The 22,654-nt window shown below is 39.4% G+C and overlaps 2 protein-coding genes across 5 annotated transcripts in view; one reads left to right on the top strand and one right to left on the bottom strand.

Moving 5' to 3' along the window:
- The first annotated feature begins 1,327 nt into the window (after positions 1-1,327).
- On the top strand, positions 1,328-5,201 carry LOC116618339 (helix-loop-helix protein 2). Of its 3 annotated transcripts, none has more exons than XM_048723019.1 (3): positions 1,376-2,024; positions 3,960-4,127; positions 4,231-5,201. In XM_048723019.1, exons 1-3 carry the CDS (start codon positions 1,494-1,496, stop codon positions 4,237-4,239), a joined length of 708 nt encoding a protein of 235 aa, XP_048578976.1. In that variant the 5' UTR covers positions 1,376-1,493; the 3' UTR covers positions 4,240-5,201. The 3 variants fall into 3 exon arrangements, with proteins under 3 accessions (XP_032237760.2, XP_048578976.1, XP_048578975.1); XM_048723018.1 differs by having other exon boundaries at positions 1,377-2,024; positions 3,960-4,101; positions 4,310-5,201; XM_032381869.2 differs by having other exon boundaries at positions 1,328-2,024; positions 3,960-5,201.
- A 12,290-nt stretch (positions 5,202-17,491) lies between these two features.
- Positions 17,492-22,654, bottom strand: part of LOC5512433 — a 65,396-nt gene continuing 60,233 nt past the window's right edge. For both annotated transcript variants that reach the window (XM_048722346.1, XM_048722347.1), the window contains exon 33: positions 17,492-17,581. The gene's annotated coding sequence lies outside the window, so the exon portion shown is untranslated. The remainder of the gene's footprint in view (positions 17,582-22,654) is intronic.

Below are 22,654 nucleotides of genomic sequence, written 5' to 3'. Positions count from 1 at the left end.
TGGAGCCCCCCCCCCCCTTACTAAATACCGCGTGCAGGCAATTCCGACCGAGTCCCCTGTTTTTTTCTTATCTCCAAAAGAATGCACTTGTTCAATCATCTCATGACCCTACACACTTCTTCAAAAGTCGAACTCGGCACAGAGAAGATCCCATGTTTGTTTTATAGACACGGCTAAATTTACTTAGCCAAACAGCGTTCTAAACCCGCACCGAAAATGCAATATCTAGCAAGAGACCTGCACTATCTCTTTATGGTGTATTTGAGTGAAGTTTATGGCGCAATGGAGTTGACAGCTCGACCAATCCTGCACGGTATTTTTTCCGTGTTAAGTGCTGTTAAACGATGAGTTTATTAAATGACATGCCCCACCAAGGCACGCGCGTTGAAAGCCTCAACAAATACGATCTCACGCCCTAAATGTATTTACTTCTCAAGCGAAGACAGGCAAATCAGACCTAATAACACGCTAAAACTCGGAACACCACGATAAAATCATTATACATAGGTGCGTACGGCGTTATTATCGACTGTGAAGTTCTCTCTAGGTGCGACAAACTCATTTGGACTCCTGCTGTTATACGCGGTGTTAAGTTTTTATTAATCGTCCGCGCGCGCTGCAGAGCAAACAACTTATGTAAAGGAATGCAACAACGAACTTGCCCAAAATTCCACTTAGTCATAACAAGGCGCGACGCACAGAGCCTACGAGACTGTTTCGCGTTAGTATTTAAGCAAATCGATATGTAATTCAAGCATTCTAGAATCCGTGCGATGTTTTTTATCTGGGCTAATTTCATGTAGAGGCCTTGATTTGCATGAGAAAGGAAAGATCAGAGATGATTGAGCTACTTCCAAATGACAATATTTAATCTTGCTTGCTTTAGCTCGAACGTTTTGCATTTGTGCATCGAAACACTGCCAGACCTTAAAGCTTCACTATAATTCCATGACATGTCATGATTGACTGGGTCTAGCTTGGGCAAAGGCTGTACTTCGTTGTGAACTGCACTCCATGAAACCTTACAATGCAAATAATAAGGCTCTCTATACCTGCAGTCAACCCCTGGCGCATGCATAGGGAATTATCTCTGCATCGTAGAGAGCTCGGGAGCGTCGGTGCAAATGTAAGCATTTCGCGCGCCGAGAATTTTGCAGCGATTTTGTTTGCCGAAACTGTCGGTATTTTTAACCATTGTTCGCCAATCTAATTACGGCGTTCGCCACGCGAGCTACCTCAAGTATTGATATGAAGATTAGTGTATTCAAATAAGCCTGCGTCCTGAGCCACTTAGGCGGTGTAAAGCTCTATTGTGTAGGCTTGTCGCTAAACCCCTCCTATATGTGGCTTGGTTAGCGGCCCGTGAAATCCCCCAGGAAACGCAAAACCTTTTTATAAGCCTACACGCGCCGGGCTTGGGGTTAGTCAAGAACGGCACACGTAAGCGAAGCGTTGGCACACCCTGGACGCATGTGAGTGCTTCTCGCTTACAAATGGAGATTCCGATGGAGGCTTCCTTTTTCCTGCCCAACTTAGACGAGTTCGACTTATCAGAGCTGAGCTGTGATGAAACTCCGTCCCCTGTTTCGACTTCTTCTAGTTCGCCTCTTAGGAGTCCATTCTCCCTTGAGTCTCTTGATTCTTCTGCATCGAGATCTTCGACTTGTACATCGCCCGATTTCTCGAGACAGGATTCCGAAGGATCCATAAACTCATCTGTAAGCCCGAGAAGACAAAGAAAGTGTAGCTCTCCGAACTGTAATAAAAAAGAGCACGTTTCCGTGCTTAGACGGAACGAGAGAGAGAGAAACAGGGTTAAACTCGTTAGTGACGGCTTCGCCGCCTTGCGGAAACACATTCCTACTACACCAGTAAATAAGAAATTGTCCAAAGTTGAGACGTTGAGAACTGCTATAGAGTACATCAAACACTTACAAAGAATCTTGAACGATAGTAACAGAGTGGAGCGCGAGAAAAGGCTTCTTCGCCAAGTTGGCTTATTACAGAAAGCTTACAAGTTGCAGGTATGGGATTGATTTGTGCTCTTGGTGCTTTGCGGTCATTCATAGTGACAACTGTACAACTTTCAACAGATTGCGCTACACGCGTGCACATAAGGTGGGCGATTTCGACCGCTTGTGCCGAGCCCTTTAGGTTAACCCCTAAAAGTTCACTTTTATTAGCTCATTTCCTAGCTTAAGTAAGCAAAAGGACTGCCAACTCTAACACCTCAATCGGCGACACAAGACCCCTAACAACCGTCCAATTCAATTTGAACTTATCCTTTAACTGCACTTAAGAGAAATCAGTTTAATATCGAGAATTGTTAAGCCCGCGCTTTTTATAATTTTTCGAGTTTTTGCTTCTTAGTTAAATTGTGCGCATATTTTAAGGTATTCCTGTAGAGCCTTTTCGCTGCTATTGTTCTAATCTTGATCTCGCCACGTGCCCGCGTCTTGCACAAATAAGCTCTGGGAGCGTTATTGATGTTTCTGGGCCTGTTGGTACGCTAGTTTCTTGCTATACAACCTTATTCTATGCGAGGCTTTGTGTTCGATCAGTGAACCGGAATATGGAGATGATGTGCAAACGTGGATCATGGAGGTCAATGCAAACCTTATCCATATATTGTCTAAAATATTTTTTGTCTAACTCTTTCCTATAATGGACCATTCGTTCGCTGTAGTCCCAACGAATTCGCCGAGCTAGTTCTTGAAGAGAACTCGATCACATTAAAAAGTACTTCTCCCCTCTCCAACCCATGCAAATTATAGCCCAATACCTTTACAACCTTTGTGTAATGGTGTTTGCAAAATTTTCAGAAGTACTGCACTAAAACATGAGCTGTTTGAAAAAAAAAGTTTTGGATTGTCCGCCAAAGTTTGCAAAACTTTGTGAAGTTTTGTGAAGAGTCTTGTATCCAATCCTTAGCAGCCCATTATACCTTACGAAAACCCGCTTTTCGATATCTTGTTTTATCTTTTATGATTTTTAAATGCAAAGTAAATCGGACACCAGTTATTTTAAAGACCGTAGATTATAATCGCTCATGGTTTTTGTAACAGGTAGCTTTGCATTTATAATCCCAACAGAATTCCTTTGTTCTCAAGAAACATTGGGCTTCTATCTATCAAACGATTTTTTTTCTTTTTTAGATGTACTTCTGACGTTTTTTTTTTGCGTATAAGCAAAAGATCTTCGCTCCTTGATTTTATTATTTTGCGCAAAGATCACGGGCCTGCAAATAGATTCCAATGTTCTCCCGTCTTAGAGCTCATTTTGTAATGGTGGGTCAAAACACCACCCAATTAACGTTAGCTCCAAAAATTCACTTGTACCTATTAAGTAAACTGTAAGAACTTATCTACGATACGTAGTTCTCGCCATAAACGCATTAAGTTTATACTTTTAGTACCAGAATGCTGTGTCAATAACGCTGAATGGCTTGAAAAGCGCATCGCATTTGGTCATGCGCTATTTCCCAAGTAATCCCAGTGATTTCATTATCCAAAACCAACCGTTCGCAAAAAGAGTTCCCGATCACTACAGCTTCGACTATAACGATCCAGTCTAATCGTTTACCGTTAATACTGGTGCGAACATTTAATGGATGAAAGTGTGTGTGTGTGTTTCAAAAAGTCTCGCGATTTTAAACCGATTTTTAAAAATTTGGCAACAGTTTTTAGATATAAATCTATTCAATCCGTTTTTTTTTTATAAATGTATCGCTATGAAGGGCTCTTGTTTTAAGCCTTTTTTTTATCGCAAAGGGGGCGCAAAGGGGGGAGAGAGATCTTTGGCTTTCCAGTAGGTTTTACGAAGTAAAAGTAAATGTTTAATTCGATAGATAATTAAGTACTAGAGGCGGTGAAATGATCATTTTATCTTTTTTGACATCCCTATAGTTTCCTGTAAATACTCTTGTATTAATGAAGGTTTTTTTGTCTTTTTTTTTTCAGTCGCATAGCAGAGTAACGTTATCACGACAAGACCAAATAACAGCATTATTGATGGAGCTACCGGAGATTGCGCCATACCCACGCCAGCCACCTTTAGCGTACCATGGATTTAACCAGGGTATTAACGGTCCGGCCCCAGTAGGACTATATTATGGACCAGTGGGGCAGATGCAATAGCGCTCTCTCTCAGCCACCAACAGCATACCAAGGACTTAGGTATTTTTCGGCCATGCCCCAGCCAGTAGGACTATATTATGGACCAGTGGGGCAGATGCAATAGCGCTCTCTCTCAGCCACCAACAGCATACCAAGGACTTAGGTATTTTTTTCGGCCATGCCCCAGCCAGTAGGACTATATTATGGACCAGTGGGACAGCTTCAATAGCGCTCTCTGGCCTTCTGCTCCATCAAAATGATGTTTTGTTATTATGGTGGGGAATATATTTTAGTAGAGAGTAGTTATATGTAGAGCTCGAGAAGACTTTCAAAGGAACATTCACAACGAGTAATGCAATCTTTTTATCAAAAGGTATGCATTTAACATGCTGTATATACTATGTTTTAGTGGACGTTTTGTTCCGAAATGGGCAATTTATTTCATTCTTGACTTATATATTTTGTTATGATTTGTTTTTATTGAAGATTTTAATGAAATGACAAGGTATTGGTTATACCAAATTTGGTAGATTTGTGTAAAATCTCGAATAGCTTTTTGAAACACAGAATCATATTTCCTTTTGATGTGAGAAAGCTGTTTCTCGCATATGAAACTCTACGAGTACTTGAGGTCAAAATAATTTAACAATTAAACTTTGTAATTCTTTTTGGAAAGTGATGAAGATATTTGCGACGTCTGGTAAGATTAATTTGTATTTTTACAGCTTTGGCACAAAAAACTTTGCAATTTAAATAAAATCAATAATTGTCTTAGAGATTAGAAAAGCAAAAGAGAACTTTCAGAATTGCAGGTAAAAATCAACTTAGTCTTGTAGAAAGCCTTTATCAAATTAATCCAAATAAAAATGATATGTACATCGTTTGAGCGAGGCTTAAAGGAACCACTCAATAATGTACTATGGCTTCTATCAAATTTAGAGTCACTTAACAATAATTGACTTTATAGTCATTGTTTCCGCTCTGTTAATTGAGCATTTAGAGATGTATAAATGAATTATCACATTCCTTAGGATGTTGAAACATTGTAAATAAATCACACTTGTTAATAAAGATTATTTTTTTATAGTTTTGGCTACACTATCTCATAATCTTGTAGGGGTCCAGGCGCGTACCCAGGATTGGCCGAGGGGGTAGGGGTAGGGAGTGGGAGTGGTAGGGGGTAGGGGGGAGTGGGAGGTGCGCAGTCGTAGGTGTCGTAGGCGAAGACAGGGCCGTAGCAAGGGGTGGGGCACTAAGGGTACGGGCCCCCAATATCTTCAAAAATTATGAGGAAATGACCAGTAGGGGCGTGGCTGTGTCCCCCATTGTTTTCTTAATGTTTCTGTATCGTGCCCCCCCCCCTAATAATTCGAGGCTTGCTACGGCTGTAATTCTTGAATCTTTTCGGTTAGATTTGGTAAATGAAATGTAAAGTTTTGTTTGTTATGTTTTATAGCTATTTCTTCAAATAAATTGTATTTCTATTTCAGATGAACAGAACAACAAATATAAGAGTCTTTAACTTGCAGTTTGACTTGCACTATCACTGAAAACTGCTTAAAGAAAATAAGCCAGCTAGAACGTAAAACATCGAGGTCTTGATAGATACAAGCACGAAGTGTATCGAAGCATTTCATCTTTGACACCCTGATCCTTGTCAATCAAATATTCCTCGCTTCCTGATTGGATAGTATTCTCTTCTCTTTAGAGTGCCATTAGAAATCATCAGAAAGGCTAGTGGGGGCCTAAAAGGTTGTTCCATATTCATGGCCTATACTGTTATATCGTGCAGAGCTAGATTTAAAAAGGAGCAAAGCTAAATATCGTAAAAGCTAAAAGGAGCAAAAGCTAAATAGGAGCAAGGCTGAATACTTTTTTGGTACTTTGTTTTCGTTTAGTTTATAAAGAGGTCGACGGTTAATCGATTTTCTTATCCCCCAGGGTCAGAAATAAATTTTGCATCACAAAGCAACATACGAACACTAGTCATTTGATTAGAACCTCTTTAATTAGGAAATACGTTCTGGATCTTTTTCTAAAGACAATGAAATCCCTTTGGCGTTGCTTCTTAGAAGCACTCATAATAAATTTTAGTATCAAATAACTGAAGTTGAAAAAAGGAAACGGTATGCAAACACACTGAACTCTCCTAGTAAGGCACTTGATCCTAAGGCGATATCAAACGGCGTCGTCGTTGGCGTTGGAGACTATATACGGATATCCTGTGATTTGGGTTTCCACGGAACAAAGGGTCATTGAATATTTAACCTTCAAACTACGAATCCTAAGATGCTTTGTTTTTGCCTTTTTTACTGAACGGATTCAAAGTAAATGTTTTGACTAATAGGCTCACTCAGGGGATGGGTGGCTGGTGGCGATGGTGGGGGGTGGGGTGGGGTGGGGCAGCTTATTCCTTGTATTTCCCTGGTGACAGGCACTTTGTTCCCGGTCAGGCCCTGCCAGAATAGGCCCCACCCCCCATCTTCTCTGATCCCTATTAGGAAATGGGTTTTTAGTGCCTGTTCAAGCAATCCCCAGTGAGTGGGAAATTTTGGTAGCTCTTGGAAAGTGAGCTAAAAAATACATGTGTACCCTTCTAAAGAAGCCACACCCAGTAGGGTGAAAGCTGGCCGCTTAAGAATGGCTGGTTACTTTATGGGGGTATAGCTAAATGTACTTTAGTAAGGAATTGATTTTAGAGACTAGAGCGTTGTCCATTTGGCTGGTCGCTTAATGGAGATACCTAGAAGAAAAGAAAGATCAAAGATGATCAAGAAACTCGACGAAAGACAGTGCGCCATCTTTTCCTCGCTCTGCTAAGGCCCTGTGGGCGTTTCCCAGGTTTCCAGTGGGCTCAAGATTAAATGTTCTACTAAAAAAATTTTGGTCGCTCCGCCATCAATATTTTCTGCTTAAAAGGTAAAAGTTGCAAAGTTTGGGGCGGCTCGTTTAAAGAGGCTGTTTTATGGAGGTTTTACAAAGAGAATTTTGGCTTGATAGACATCAGTAGCATAAAGCTATGAGTTTTACGTATAACTAATGGCCTCCTTTTTCCGAACTTTAGAAGCACACTAGCATACACACATTGGCACCAGTCGGGCCAAGACGGGACGCTAGCACAGTCTATTACCCGTGCAGTTCGACAACCATGGACAGCTGTTTCGTCCTTATTAGGACTCGTCAGCATGGCATAGCCGGTTTTTTTTTGCCGATGAAGTTTAACTGAGGCAAACCGGCTATGCCATGCTGACGAGTCCTAATAAGGACGAAACAGCTGTCCATGGTTGTAGAACTGCACGGGTAATAGACTGTGCTAGCGTCCCGTCTTGGCCCGACTGGTGCCAATGTGTGTATGCTAGTGTGCTTCTAAAGTTCTCCTTTTTCCATACGCCCAATTCCAATACGAGCCACGTTATGTTATTTGTAGGCAGCGTTGTTAAACATAGTTTTTAATGCGATTTTTTAATATTGTAGGAACCCTCGTCAATAATTTCCAACTGCTAAACCGTTTTCTGTCATTCAAACTAACGGAATACCATTTGGTGCTTTGTGATTGGTCAGCACATTGAAGAGAGTTATCGTGATTGGGAGCCAATTTAGTGCTGGCCAATGAAAACACTTTAAAGATTTTGAATGAAGAAAGCAAGAAGACTGCTGGAAATCGCGTCGGCGAGACTTAGCAAAACATTAAAAACTGCAGTATTTTGTTTCCTTCTGGGCCGAAAGCAATATTGGCGCTGCATCTCCAAAGTTAAGTAGGTTTTGTTAACATAGTTTCTCGGTAGACATCATTTGCAGATAATTATTATAGTGTTTTTTTTTCTCTAGTCTTTTTCCGAATTTGCAATAGGTTAAATTGATACAACTTCAAGGCCCTTCTGAGAATACATCGAGTATTGTCAAATGTGGCTAATGTCCAACTGTTCATTGATTTGGCACAGCATCGATTAACATACAGGTGAAATTTTTGGAGTCTAAAAATACTTTTTTATTTATCAATTAAGTCTTTTTGGCACCTCATTAATTCAAGTACCATAGTCCACCAATGCTTCGAATTTTGCCTAGCAACGTACAGGCGGTGTTTGCGCGAGGGGCTTTAGTAAAAAAAGGGGGAAATATATTGATATATTATCTATTTTTCGATTTCTCTTATTTTCTGTTTGGGTCAACTTTATGATAGATCTTCTGTTCTTACCCACGTGTGTCTCTTATAGAACGTTCTGCCTGATGGACACGAACAGAGGCGAGTTTTTGAAGTGATACTCAAGCTGTGGGGTGCTCAATATCGAGCCCCATGAGAACAGAACATCCAATCATTCTAGAAGCCCACCTTCACGGGAAACCGACCCGATATTTCGCAACATCATAATGGACAGATGTTCGCCGTTAAACACGAGCTGAAAGAAAGCAGAGCTAGCTCCTAAGAGAACCCTATCGCCCGCTGTCCAACATGTACTTTGCCGTAGTGTATAAACACTTTTGCTTTTGGACAAGATGGCTTTTAGTGTATCAGTAGCTTGTATGTTGGCCTGTAGAGTTTGTGATATTTGGCCCTTAACCACTTTCTACTAGCGTCTCGCTCCTTGATTTAGTATCGGGGCCTGCTCTTTACAAGACTAAGATATATTTTACCCCCCTCCCCCATCTAACCATGAGGTAAAAATCAACACACTTAGGACGTTAAAGTGAGACCATGAATTGAACGCTTATTAAAAAACCTTTTGTAGTAAACTTGTACCCATAATAATCCCCTGTATCAATCTTATTTGGCCTAATTTCGTTATATATGACACGTTACAACTAACGGTAGTTTCTTGGTGTTACCGAACACCAGCACCAAAAAACACAATATAAAAAAAGCCAGAAGGAAAGACCTTAGAACGAGACAATGAAATAAAGTACAAAGGCCTTGAGCACCAAAAAAAGCTCTTCGTAACACCAAGGAATACCCCAACTAACGAAATCATCATCGTCATCATTGTCATCATCTTTATCATCATCTTAAAAATTATCATCGTCATCGTCATCATCATTGTCATCATCATAATCATCACCATCATCATCATCATCGTCGTCGTCGTCGTCATCATCATCATCGTCGTTGTCATCATCATCATCATCGTCATTATCATCAGAATCATCTCCATCACCATGATTATCAAAACCAGAGTAGCATTATATCATAAATCATTATTATAGTCATCAGAGTCATTACTATCACTACAATCCTTGTCATTCTTACTATTTTATCCATCGCCGTCATATACTGTCAATGTTGATATTATTGAGTGTATTGCTCATCAACACTTTCTTGTGCTTGTGGCGCTCCAAAGGAAGACGTTACGCACTACCTACTAGCCTGCCCTAGTTGCCGCTCAACGAGTTACTCATTGTCAAAGTCATTGCTAGCAGCAACTCATCATTGATTTAATCCCAATTTGAAGATAAAAATAAACATTCTTCTACATGGGGCTCTGGTATGTTTTGTACTCTTATGATGTTTGTCTTGTTTGTCTGCTCTATGTTCTTAATTTTGTAAACTATATAAGCGTTAGTCCCCATAGATAGCATTTTGTACTCGTACGATGTTTGTCTTGTTTGTCTGCTCTATGTTCTTAATTTTGTAAACTATATAAGCGTGAGTCCTTATAGATAGCATTTTGTACTCATATGATGTTTGTCTTTTTTGTCTGTTCTCTTGTAAGCTATATAAGCGTGAGTCCCCATAGATAAGCATTTTCTACTCGTACGTTGTATGTCTTGTTTGTCTGTTTTCTGTCTTTTATTTTGTAAGCTATATAAGCGTGAGTCCCCATAGATAGCATTTTGTACTCGTACGATGTTTGTCTTGTTTGTCTATTCTCTGTCTTTTATTTTGTAAACTATATAAGCGTGAGTCCCCATAGCATTTTGTACTCGTACGATGTTTGTCTATTCTTTGTCTCTTTTTTTGTAAACTATATAAGCTAGAGTCCTTATATATAGAATTTTGTACTGTACTCGTACGATGTTTGTATTGTTCTCTGTTCTATGTACTTAATTTTGTAAACTATATAAGCGTGAGTCCCCATAGATAAGCATTTTGCTTTTGGGACATAAAAGGTATTTGTATCTACGCCAACTCAACAGAATGATTTCTTTGGTAGAACCCCATGCAGTATATTTTTTTTCAGAGTCAAAATAATCAAACGTTGGCGCGACATGGTCTGCACTTCACTAATCTTTCAATCATTATTCCGCCCATCAGAATAGGAAAATACTTCTCTGCTACTAGCCACCATCAAATCAAAGGAGCTACCGTATATGACATAGCAAAGATTGCTTTGAAATTTCATTTGGATGACTGCCCAATATCAACATCATTGTCAACTTTTGTTTGAAACAACAACAGGCGCGCTTCTAATTAAGCACTTTACTAAACTGACCGTTAATCCGTCACCGACTTCAGACGCAACAACTTTAGACGCTATGCGCATTACACGAGGTTTGTTTGGTTCTGGGCTTTCTGGCAGGCTTAAAACGCGTGTATGTAAATACCTTAACCTCGTCAAGAATTGGACAAAACTATACCCTCCAAAAATATTTAGGGCGCAGAGGCTTGATTACACAACAACACAAACCTAGGCACTCGTTTTATAAACGCTTATATGCCTCACTGTCCCTCGATGCCTTAGCGTCATGCTCGCTGTCCCATCGGGCTCTAAGGGGTCTCCCTAATGGATCCTCAAGCACGCCTCAAGGCTAAAACAAGCCACGACGCTCACAACGTTTAAGACGTATACACAGCGCTGCACTAGAGCGTGGACTAGACCTTATAACGTATAATAGGAAATAGATATCCTTTTATTTAAAGACTTCATTTAAAAGAGAATTACGTATCGTTTGTACACTTATTTGTCTCTAGAGTAATAATCGCGCTAAACTATTGGCCGTACCTCGCTAATGCAAGCGACTGTTCACAATTGTTGCCAATAATTTTTTGAATCAAATCTATATATACATGTTCAGGAATGCATTACCGTTACACCCTGTGGATTTGTTCATATGCCGAGCTCCCGCAGAAGCTTATTCGAGAGGCGGCGGAATCAAAGGGCAAAGCTTTGCCGATCACCTATTGTGATGTAAGGTCATCAACGAAGCACATCAGCAATTAGCCAGCTTTTGGTAAATAACTGCCACCAAAGGTTAATTCCACTTTTGTTTTCTTAGCTTAGTATAAACGTTGTTTATACTACAAATATTTTGTCTACAAAATATTTCTTCTCTTTTTCTTATTTGGGATTTGAGATGAATTGTATCGTATATAGAAATACACAATTTGTTGGTCAAAGCTCGTTCACAACTGAAGCCATATCTTGAATTTTCAAGAAAGCTTCGAGATCTTATAGATTGAAAATACCATTAATGAACAAGCAAAATATTAATTACTCAGATTACCCAAAAATTTCGCACAGTCTCGGAGCCTCGTTTTTTTTTTTTCTCTACCACGGTCTCGGAGTAAAAAATGCGATCTAGGCCTCTGATTTTGCTAAACGCGATCCGTTTAATGTTGTTAACCATGCTGCGGGTTTCCCCCTTGTAGTAAGATTGTATTGTAACTCTACTTATTCTTTTTTCAACTGATGTTTATGACATAGCTCGGAAAAGCTCGGGCTCGAATTCCAAAATTTGACAGTCTCTTGCTCGGATTCTGAAACGCGGGTCTCGGCGAGTCTCGGATTTACCCATCGATACCCCTCATAACGTATGAGTATGGCAGAACCCTAATCCTGGGTTCCTGAAAATGACAAGCTTCCGTGCAAGCCCTACCAATTGCGCAATTGTCAGATATCATCTAGGTATTCCGCCAGAAGGAGGATAAGCAATCAAAGCTGGTCAAACAATAATCCCCTTGTTACATGGAATGTGCGCGATCGTTAAATGGTCACGGAAAGATGCACATTTGTCATCCATTTCTTGTTGGTGAGGATACAATTCTGGTCATATTTTGGTTTGTCGCAACTTTCATTAAATTATTGGACCAAAAGGCTGACAATCTTTTCCCTGTCTATCATCTATGTTGATTTCTATTAGAGTCGTGTAATGTCTGAACCTGGTGCTATGTGTGTGATACTTCATTGTGACATGGTTACCATTTGCATTTAATTCCTGGTCTTTTATCTTTGCTTGTATCTAGATGCCTCCTATGTGGTCGTGTGTTAGCGCGAAATGTGCGTAATTGTCGCCGAAATGTTCACTAGTCACGGTTGAAATTCGATAAAAGGCATTGTGTCTCCTAATAAACCTCTTTTATGTTTGTTTTCTAATATTTTGTTTCTATTGTTGAAACACGGTCTTATCACTGTATCTCTGGGAGTCTCTGGGCCGGCAAATGGTGGTAGCACGGAATTTGCGCAATAGTTCACAGATGTAATTGATAAGGTCAACAAGTTTTAACCAAAATGAGTCTCTTTCTGTGGCGGACTTTTCGTAGGTCCTTGCAAAGATGAGCGCTACAAAAAATGACCTGGAATAAACAAAAGAAAATATAATGGCCCAAATGGTTGCTTGATGACTGGATAAAGACATTTGTGATTGATGGCCCTATAGAATATAATTTACATCCCGATCATTGTGTGACAGGTAATTAGTAAAAAAAATGCCCAAATAGTTGTTTGATGACTTAGTAAAGGTAAGAATGCGCTAGGGAGAGTCAAATATCTACTTGATGCTACCTTTTTCTTTTCTTGTTTCTTTTCTTTTCTTTTCTCTCTCTCTCCCTCTCTCTCTCTCTCCCTCTCACCCTCTCTCTCTCTCTCTCTCTCTCTCTCTCTCTCTCTCTCTCTCTCTCTCTCTCTCTCTCTCTCTCTCTCTCTCTCTCTCTCTCTCTCTCTCTCTCTTTCTTTCTTTCTTTCTTTCTTTCTTGCTTTCTTTTTTTTCTTTCTTTCCAGCTTTTTTCTTCCTTTCTTTCTTTCTTTTCTTAGTGCGAAACGAAATTAGTGTCGAAATCCCGATTGTCAAATACCTTTGAAAAGGGACGCGGCACGCCTATAAGTTTCCCGAATCTACTAAAAATAGGAACTGCTTGGCTAAGCAATTTCTATGCGAGCATTTTAGATTTCCCTGTCAAACGCGATAAGCAAACTAAACAAAATGCTTTTAGTCGTTCCGTGGACTTCGATATGCTGACAGCCGATCAGTATATAATTTCTAGATGCTAAATATGTCTTCACTACATGTGTGACTTATTCCTGCGTGACAGTCGCATATTGCTTTCTGGCAGCCCAAAGGCTCCCCCTAGATCCACTACTGTTTATATTCAACACAGTACTCAATTCAAAAGCACTTTGCCTACAGACTGTAGCTTTCAGCGTATATATATATAGTATATATATTTCTTTTTGTCGTATTACTTATCCATGTTCCTGTCGAGCGTCACAAAACATAGACAGGTTTTGAGTACAGGGGCTGATCCAAGATTTCAAAATGGGGGGTGGATGATGGCCGGATAAACAGCTTATAACTGATCCAGTGGTTCTTGGTAGGTCACTACATAGAACTTACATACTTCACACTGAATTGAATTTGTCAAGTCAGCTAAGTCAAGCAGGCGAAGGCACATGGACAGTAACCCCCTTCCCTCAGACATTTATTATCTTCAAGCAAAGTGACTTTTTAATTTTTTTAACTCAAAAAGGGGGGTGGATATCCACCCAATCCACCTCCTCCCCCCTGTATCTGCCCCTGGAGTAATATATTGCCTTTAAATTAGAAAATAATGAGTTTTATTTCACAAAGGCCAGAAGGCAGGTAAAGCAAGCGTCCATCTCTTCCACACAGGAAATGACTGTGGTTTATAAACATAAACAAAGAGTGTAGACAAACTTCCGAAACTTTTAAGTTTCATTGTCCGTTTTTCCGACATCATGCAACTCAATATGCATTTTTAACACCATAAATTTCCGACATTTACATGATATGTTATTGCGACAGCGTCCCCGGGATTTTGATTATCAGGGTTTTGCAGAATGCAGTAATAATTGTTTTTTCTTTCACAAGAGTTTCGGTTCATTTAACCTATAGCAGAACTTCCAGCGTTGTTTTGCGCTGTTTCAACGGAAGAATGTTTTTGCGTAATAAAAGCTCTCCACGCCATGCGCTGAGTTAGCTTCCTTTCCTGTTGCGATCTCCCGCCATGCCATTCAAGTCGGAGAACACTTTTAGTCCAAGGTTACCATCAGAAAAGCACATGCTTACATTTGTTATATCTATAATTAAAAAAATTGTTAACCACTAATCAAGTAAGCTTTACTGTAAAATACCATCAACGATAAAAGACTAATACTTTATTAAAGATATTTTCAGTTCGAGTTAGCAGATGTAAATAATTCTTTTTTTTTTTGACTCGGTGAAAGGTAGGAACGAAGTATGTTAGGTTAAATTCTAAACCATGAAATTCCCTCTAACTTGGTTTAGTTGTGCCTTGTTTGCGGCGCGCTCTCCGTGTGTAATAAAAAGCCCGTCAAGTTACGTTGCTTAATCTGAGCTACTACCCCGTGGCGCGCGAACTATCCCTGACTTCGATAGCCGAAACGTGCCCGACTGGTCGTCGTGGTTTATGATCAGCTTATTATCCTAACAAACTGCTTAACTACCGCCCTTGCTCGGTGTTTTTCGGGAGCGTAAAAAAATGGATGGGCGATTGGCATTGATCATTGGTTTAACACTATTTAGACCGGGGAAGGGGGGGGGGGGGGGCGCTTTTGAGGCCCCCAGCACCTTCGAGCTGTCATAATTTTGAAACTGGTTGGTCTAGAACATTGATATTTGATGACTTTCCCTTAAATTTATCTTATTTTGTGTAAATAAAATTTTGATATGTGTACCCTGGTAACCATAGCAACCAGGTTTTGATACATAGGTTTAATGAAAATTAGGCAAAAGTCGTTAAGATGAGAATTGGAAAAGTAGATGGTGGAGGTAATGAGAATTGGAAAAGTAGATGGCGGAGGAAATGAGAATTGGAAAAGTAGATGGTGGAGGTAATGAGAATTGTAAAAGTAGATGGCGGAGGAAATGAGAATTGGAAAAGTAGATGGTGGAGGTAATGAGAATTGGAAAAGTAGATGGTGGAGGTAATGAGAATCAGACTACACTAGCTTGTTCCTTGCCCTTCCCCTCCCTCCCCCCCCCCCCCCCCCCGCGCACCTTCCGCCACCGTCTTCTCGCCCTAAAAAGCGTCGAGTAAAAGGAAGCCCTACAATAAAACCCTTTGTTCGAAAATGAAAACCGTTCCGTCTTAAACTAAAACAGAGGGATAATAAGCGAATATTCAATGCTCCATTTGGAATCTTTTAGATTTTATTGCCTTACTAAAATAACTGACAAGGATTATTAGTTCATTTCGATATATTATACACTTAAATACACGCCGCTTAAGCCGACTTTGTATAAATACTCTGTACATATTTCTAAGATTTTTTTTACAACTTCGAAATCTTTATAGACTGCAGTATCTTTTTCCAAATGATGAATGTAAAGTTTTTTTCCTGATATTAAAAACACGGATTATTTTTTTGTATTAACACTCCTTACGCATTTTATCAACCCCTATAAGCGTCCAAATAGTCTATTTTTATATAAAAGATTATATCTTCGCATTTCCTAAACATTCGACACCCCGGTCAATACGTAATCCCTTACGGCACTCTCACGCGTATTTTTTATCTCGCAATTTGTCATTTTGTAATTCCAGCAAAATATCAAGCGTATTTATCGATTGATTTGGGGAAGTTGACGATGGTGGTGGTGATGATGCTGATTACGTTGATAAAGATGACGACGACGATGATGATGGTGACGTTGATGATTATGGTGAAGATGATGACGTTATCGATGATGATGGTGATGACGTTGATGATGATGGTGATGATGATGACGTTGACGATGATGATGATGACGTTGAAAATGATAATGGTGATGATGATGACGTTAACGATGATGATGATGGTAATGATGACGTTGATGATTATGAAGACGATGATGATGACGTTGAAGATGATGACGATGATGATGATGACGATGACGACGTTGATTACGACGACAATGATGATGATGATGATGACGACGTTGATGATAATGATGAGTGTTTTTTTCCTATTGCTATTACTGCTGCTGGTGCTTCTTTTTTAATAGTTCTAAAGGTCAAGCCCGTAGCAAGGTGTTGCATACTCATCTATGATTGGATTGCCTCTAGGCGTCATTCAAGTCAGATCTCACAGCCTCCTCATGCCTCTAGGCGTCATTCAAGTCAGATCTCACAGCCTCCTCACCACGACCTTTGTTGATTAGAATCATTGAGAAGTAAGACGAAACGAAAAAATCACTGGAATCTTTGCTGTTCATTATAGCACTTGAGACGAGATAAGTGTTTGTAGAAATCAAAGCCCCTTGCATACAGTACCAGCATTACCAGAATAACACAGCTTTGTGTTTCGATAATGCTCTGCTGTTTTCATAACATTTCAGACGGCTAGTTCGCCAACATTTCCCATGTCTTGTGGTAAGCCATGCTCTATAGAAGATCCTCTATAGAAGGTTATAAATCAACACACCGTTTTATTTAACTTTTGTAGCTTAACTTAGATCATCATTTGGAAGAAAAACCGCAGCCTTGATTGTTCTCAATTGTCCTTAACTGTTCAAACCACTAGCAGTATTCGCGGATCTCCTCGAAGGCGCAGCTCTCCCCACAGCATTCCTCCACGATGTTGGCGTTCGGGGAAGATCTCTTTTGTCTACTCACAAATTGCTTGGCGTCTTGTCTGTCCATTGTCACCGGGGATGAACCTGTTGGCAAACAATAATGCAGTTGTTTGTTGTGGTAAATAATTTCAAATATTACAACATAAAGTCAATGTGATATAGCTTATTTGTAGGTGATGGTAATATTAAAGATGGCGATGTTGCTGATAATAATGATCTCTTCCTATCGGTTTAGCAATCGTAGCGGTATCTCTTCTGAAGAAGATAACGACCACTTACAACCGGGTTAGCAAACGTAGCGGTAGTTCTACTGATGATCATAGCGACCCCTTCATATCGGGTTAGCAATCGTAGCGGCATTTCTACAGACGATTATAGCAATCCCTTCCAACCGTGTTTGCAATCATAGGGGTAGTTCAAAAAACGATGACAGCGATCCCTTACTACCGGGTTGGCAATTGTAGCGGTAGTTCTACCTACGATGATAGCGACCCCTTACTGCCGGGTCAGCAATCGTAGTGGTATTTCTACTTACGTTTCCGCCTCCTGGAGCCGCAGACATCGAAATAAGCCGAAATGATCTGTTCCCCACAGAAGAACCCAATCGTACTCGACCTTCCTATTTCCCTGACTTTGTGATGGGGTTCTGGTTGGACGAGACCAACGCAAAGTAACACACACAATATCACCATAGCAACCAGGCAACAACTTGGATTCTGCATCTGCAAGGGAAATGGACTGTTATTGGTTGTATATCAATAAGTGACAGATTGTTATTGGCAGTTTTTTTCATAACATTCAGGAGATAGGTTGTAGAAGTGGCATACTTTCAAACTGCATGACATTTATATATTGTAATACTGGGATCATTTACTGCGGTTCTTAAAATTCTGTGAGATCTCGCTTGTTCCCTTATTGTTTTCTGGTTCCCGTCATTCGAAATGCTACTAGCGTTTTTATTGACCAGTACTAAATATCCAATCACGGCACTGTTGCCGACGTTAACCAATCAAAAAGCGCCAAATGTAATGCCGTTTGTGTGAATGAAGAAAAGCGGCTTATCAGTTCGAAATTATTGACGATAATTCGCAGAATAATAACAATCGCAGTAATCAAATGGCATCCTTGGTGTTTGTCGGAGTCTGCATAGCGGGGGAATCTACACCGGTCATAGGGTCTAGTTAATCCATCCGCGCGAACGCTATGCTCAGTCACGTTTTCGAACAAAAAGCAGCAAGAACGCCATGACCCGGACGCACCGTAAAGAGGTATTAAGAAGGTAATAAATACAGTAAAAACACGCGTGTGAGAACCAGTGATTTAAAAACCTATAGGCAGAAATTTTGCATTTTAATGCCCCAAAATATCAAAACCTACTTCGCCAAAAAAAATCAAAAGGTTTTTTCTATTATTGTTTACTACATGAACATATAAATTTGGTATACAATAGATATAAGATTAGAGATATAACATGTATACTTAACAATTATACCATTTTCATTGAGGTGGATAGTGGCGAAATATTAGATAGTAGATATTTTTAGAGCCACTATGCTCCAAAATGGTTTAAGAGCAGTTTTCTTTTCGGAGACACTTGAAAATCGGCTGTTACACCCGCCATTTTGTATGATTTCGGGGCGCAGGAAAATATCCACCTCCTAGGAGGTGTATATTGCAATTTATCCCGAGTTTCTCAACCAATCAAATCGCTTGTTCTTGCGAGGTTCCCGAGTTTTATATACTAAAGTAGGATATCTCTAGGGCAAAGTGGCTATGTATTCAGTCACAACTATAATTATGAATTCTACTGTTGATGAAGCAAAATAAAAATAAAAATTAATAATGATGATGATGATGGTGATGGTGATGGTGATGGTAATGGTAATGGTAATGGTAATGGTAATAGAAGTGGTAATGGTAATGGTAATGGTAATGGTAATGGTAATGGTAATGATAATGATAATAATCCCACAGAAATAAAGGATATGATACCAAAGCATCGCGCGAAAACAGTTGTTTCTCGCTCTTGATTGTTGTTATATATTCTTTTAATTAATCATTATATCGGGTTTCACATATTGGCTCCGTAAGGGATTTTGTCGACCTGACAATCGAACGTTCGTGATGGAGCTAATAGCGCTGGACTTGCCTCAATCTGAATAGGCTAGAAGAATAGGCTAATAGAAAGTAGCCAATCGTTTGATGTCCTTTTTTAAGAATAGAACTCACTGAATACGTAAGAAGGGTAAAGCTTAATATCAAGTAAAAACCGAAATTTGGAGAAAAAAAATGTTAATGGAAACTAAGGTGAAAGCCTTGCACTAATGAGCGTTATTTTTGAATCCAATTATTCGCCGAAAAAGGTTTTTGAGTAGAGTAAGGTATATGCCACACAACAGTGTCGAGAGTGGACGATGTCATTTTTTCAGGAAATCTTTCATGGCTCATCCATAAAAAAGATAATTTAATTTGAAGTCCATAATTTCTATCTCATTTTTCACCCCTTCAATTTCTTCCCTTTTGAATACTAATGCTCTACAATAACTTAATATAAGTCTCATCGTCCTTGTAAACAAAATTATAAGACAGTTCATGTGGAAAACAGGTCTTCAATGTACACTTAGGCTTTCGCACGAGCAAATGTCTTTTTCGTGGTAGATTAATTCAAAGTCTACCAAGTACATTGTAGCCTTAGGTATTACTTCAGCTAAGACCTTTATCTGAATTAGGAAAGAAATCCAGGAAATCTTTCTTATTTCACTCTAAAACTTCACAGAAAAGCAGGTTTGTTGCGTTTTGCTACGGTTTAGATAAGACTTTCACCCAATCAAAATTAGCACTTTGCTTGCATTATCCGAAAGCATTTTGCCAAAACCATTTTGCCTTGTAAAAGCGCGCATTGTGTAAAATCCTCTTTAGCTACCTGTAAATACATTAGCCTCATTTAAAAACGTGTGCTCTTAAAAAGGGAACAACATAAGTGACCAAGAATAATTGATAAAATAATAAATATGGTCTGGAAAGCTGGAAGGTATTAGCTACAAGAATGTTAATATAGGCATAAAATGTGTACACTCAAATGCTTTTATTTTTTTCTAATCCCATTTCACGTGATAAGGAGTACTGTTCTTTTTTTAAGATAAAGAAAGCCTACGGCTAAATCCAATCTTTTTTTTCGCTTAAAAGTGGACTTGCCCAGTCAGGACTTTTAACGTCTAAATCCGACAAATCAAAATGTCGTCAAAAACTGTGGTGATTCAGAATTTTGATAGTCACTTTTTTAGAAGAGATTATATGGAACGTTATGTAAGAATAGTTAACACTGCAAGTCACACGCTACGCTTCTTTTTAAGTTGCAGTTACAGAAAAAAACTTGTTCGCTAGATATCAAAGATTCAGGCTACGATTTTTCAAAAATTAAAGTCATAGCAAAAATAAAAGCTCAGTTAATGATTAACACAGGATTACAGCTAATTTACGATTTTTTATTATCGAAAATACCCTTTTACTTATTAGTGTAAGACATTTTGAATTTTTACAAGCTGCAAGAGCATGGTATGTCGCCTATACAATGCCCTACAATCGTACCATTATTATATTTTTATTATCGTTTTGCTTTGTGTAACCTTCTAGTAGAGGTAGGTGAAAAGATCGTCTAACCTCAGCATTTTCCACAACTAATAAAAATCAATTAAAAAGGGTAAACCTGCTAGAAGAACCAGCCTTAAAAATGCTGCATAAATGCCATACATAGTTATGCTCAATGGCAAAAATGCATGCTTGTTGGAAACACTTACCTTAAAAATAATTCTACGAAATCAATTCACGGGGAATAACTTTAACCAAAGCTAGGTAAAATTAATCGAAAATGATAAATGTTAAAGACGGATGCTGGTCAAATCAACACTCCTCAGAAATAATGTTACGGTCACTGTGATGCTAAATTCCACTCATTTGAAAACAAATCTACACTGGATATAAAAAACTTTGCCTTGGTCAATGCTAGAGAAATACATGCTTGCTGTAAACACCATCCCTTAGAAATATTCCTACGAAATCATACAAATTACATCAAACATGTCAAGTGAACCTTTCCGCATTTCTTTTTATTATCAGGAACGAAAAAAATTCTAGCTTGATGGAAAGATATTGAAATATCAAAGAAATTGTGCATAAAATCAATGTCTTTAGAAATTATGTACACTTAACTTTAACCAACATTTCGGCAGTGAAGCTATTATAAGGAACAGCAAAAATTTGAATCTCCTACTAAATTCCACCAATTTAAAACCCCGCGCAATTTTACACTGGATATAAAAGACATTTATCAATCTCAAAGAATGCATGCTTGCTGAAAACACCATACGATCACTGCGCATAAACCGAAGTCTAGGCAGTCAAGCTCTTATAAGGAACAGCAAAAAATGGCATTCCTTGCTAAATTCCACCCATATTAAAACCTACGCAAACTCACACTTGATGGCATAAGAGCGAGCTCTACCTCTCAGATCCAGACACCACAACACATCTGCTCCTTAAATGAAGCAAACTCGCGTCTCATCAACTCTTATAGCTTGGCTTAGCATGCTCGCGCTTCCCGCCAGAAATTCCGATTGTACCCCGAGGCTAAAAACACCTTGGATTGACGAAACGTCGCGCGGTAAGACGCAGACAAAGAGGATTAACTTAGGTGTAAGGTGACTGAAAGTTTTCAAAAAATGGTGTCGACACGATATCGGAGAAAATGTGTTCTAGAGAGCTATAACTTTATTTAACAATTAGTCCCCGGAGGCGGTTTGAATATCGGCAAGAAGGAAATCAAGAGGATTATTGGCAGTATTCAATATACGCAAGGTGGCTAATTGATTTAGCATAATTCTCATTTCGATAAGAAAGGTTTTTAAACGAAAATAACCTTTCGGCTCGATTTTTTCTTCTTGGGAAATGTTAGCTTCTCAGTGGCGGATGAATAGAGAGGGAGGGGGGGGGGGGGAAATGTTAGCTTCTCAGTGGCGGATGAATAGAGAGGGAGGGGGGGGAGGGGGTAGGTCCCCCCCCCCCGCCATTTATTGATCCACTCCTTTTAGGATTGGGCGCACCCTTCCTTTCAAGATCCGCTCCTAAGTTGTTGTTTACTAATTTATCTGTTTTATATTTTCTGAGAGGAGGGGGGGGGGGGGGGGGGGCAGTTACTGCTACACATAGATTGTACTAAAACCTACAAGTTGTTTGTCTGAAAAACATGGATTGTCTGGAAAATGGATGGCTCTAATCCTACGGTTTTGGTGGTAAAGGGAAATTTGATCCAAATGCTTAGAAGCAAGAGGCCAGACGAAAGCTACCCACCCATACATAACATAACGTGTACTTCAGTATTTTTAGTAGCTATTGGCTTCAAATCTGTGAATGCATACTTCATTTTTTCCTTCTGGAAGATTTACAGAATTCGCAAGAGAAAATCGGTTACTCTCCGCTTTTGCCAGGGCTGGAGGAACAGAGCTTGTTAAGCTAAATTCTGAGAATAAAACTACGAAATCCCCTCTGAATTGGAGCTCTTTTTGTTTACTTATAAAACCCGGTCAAGTGACGTTGCGTAATCTGCGATTCGCGTGCCTGTAATTGAGATACATTACCACTTTGTTTACCACCTTGTTAAGCTTTCAAATATGAATATAATGCCTTCTTTGTTTACCACCTTGTTAAGCTTTCAAATATGAATATAATGCCTTCTCGCGTGCAAGGGAATCCCTCGCACCGATCAAAATACCCAAAGGGTCGTGTTCTTTTACCAAGGT

The sequence above is a fragment of the Nematostella vectensis genome, chromosome 15 (genome assembly GCF_932526225.1).
Source record: "Nematostella vectensis chromosome 15, jaNemVect1.1, whole genome shotgun sequence".
Lineage (NCBI taxonomy): Eukaryota > Metazoa > Cnidaria > Anthozoa > Actiniaria > Edwardsiidae > Nematostella > Nematostella vectensis.
This window is presented reverse-complemented; position numbering and strand designations above follow the sequence as displayed.

Coding starts and splice junctions, on each gene's coding strand:
- LOC116618339 (XM_032381869.2), top strand. CDS start 1,494: ATGGAGATTCCGATGGAGGCTTCCTTTTTCCTGCCCAACTTAGACGAG. Junction 2,025..3,959: donor AGAAAGCTTACAAGTTGCAG/GTATGGGATTGA, acceptor TTTTTTTTTCAG/TCGCATAGCAGAGTAACGTT.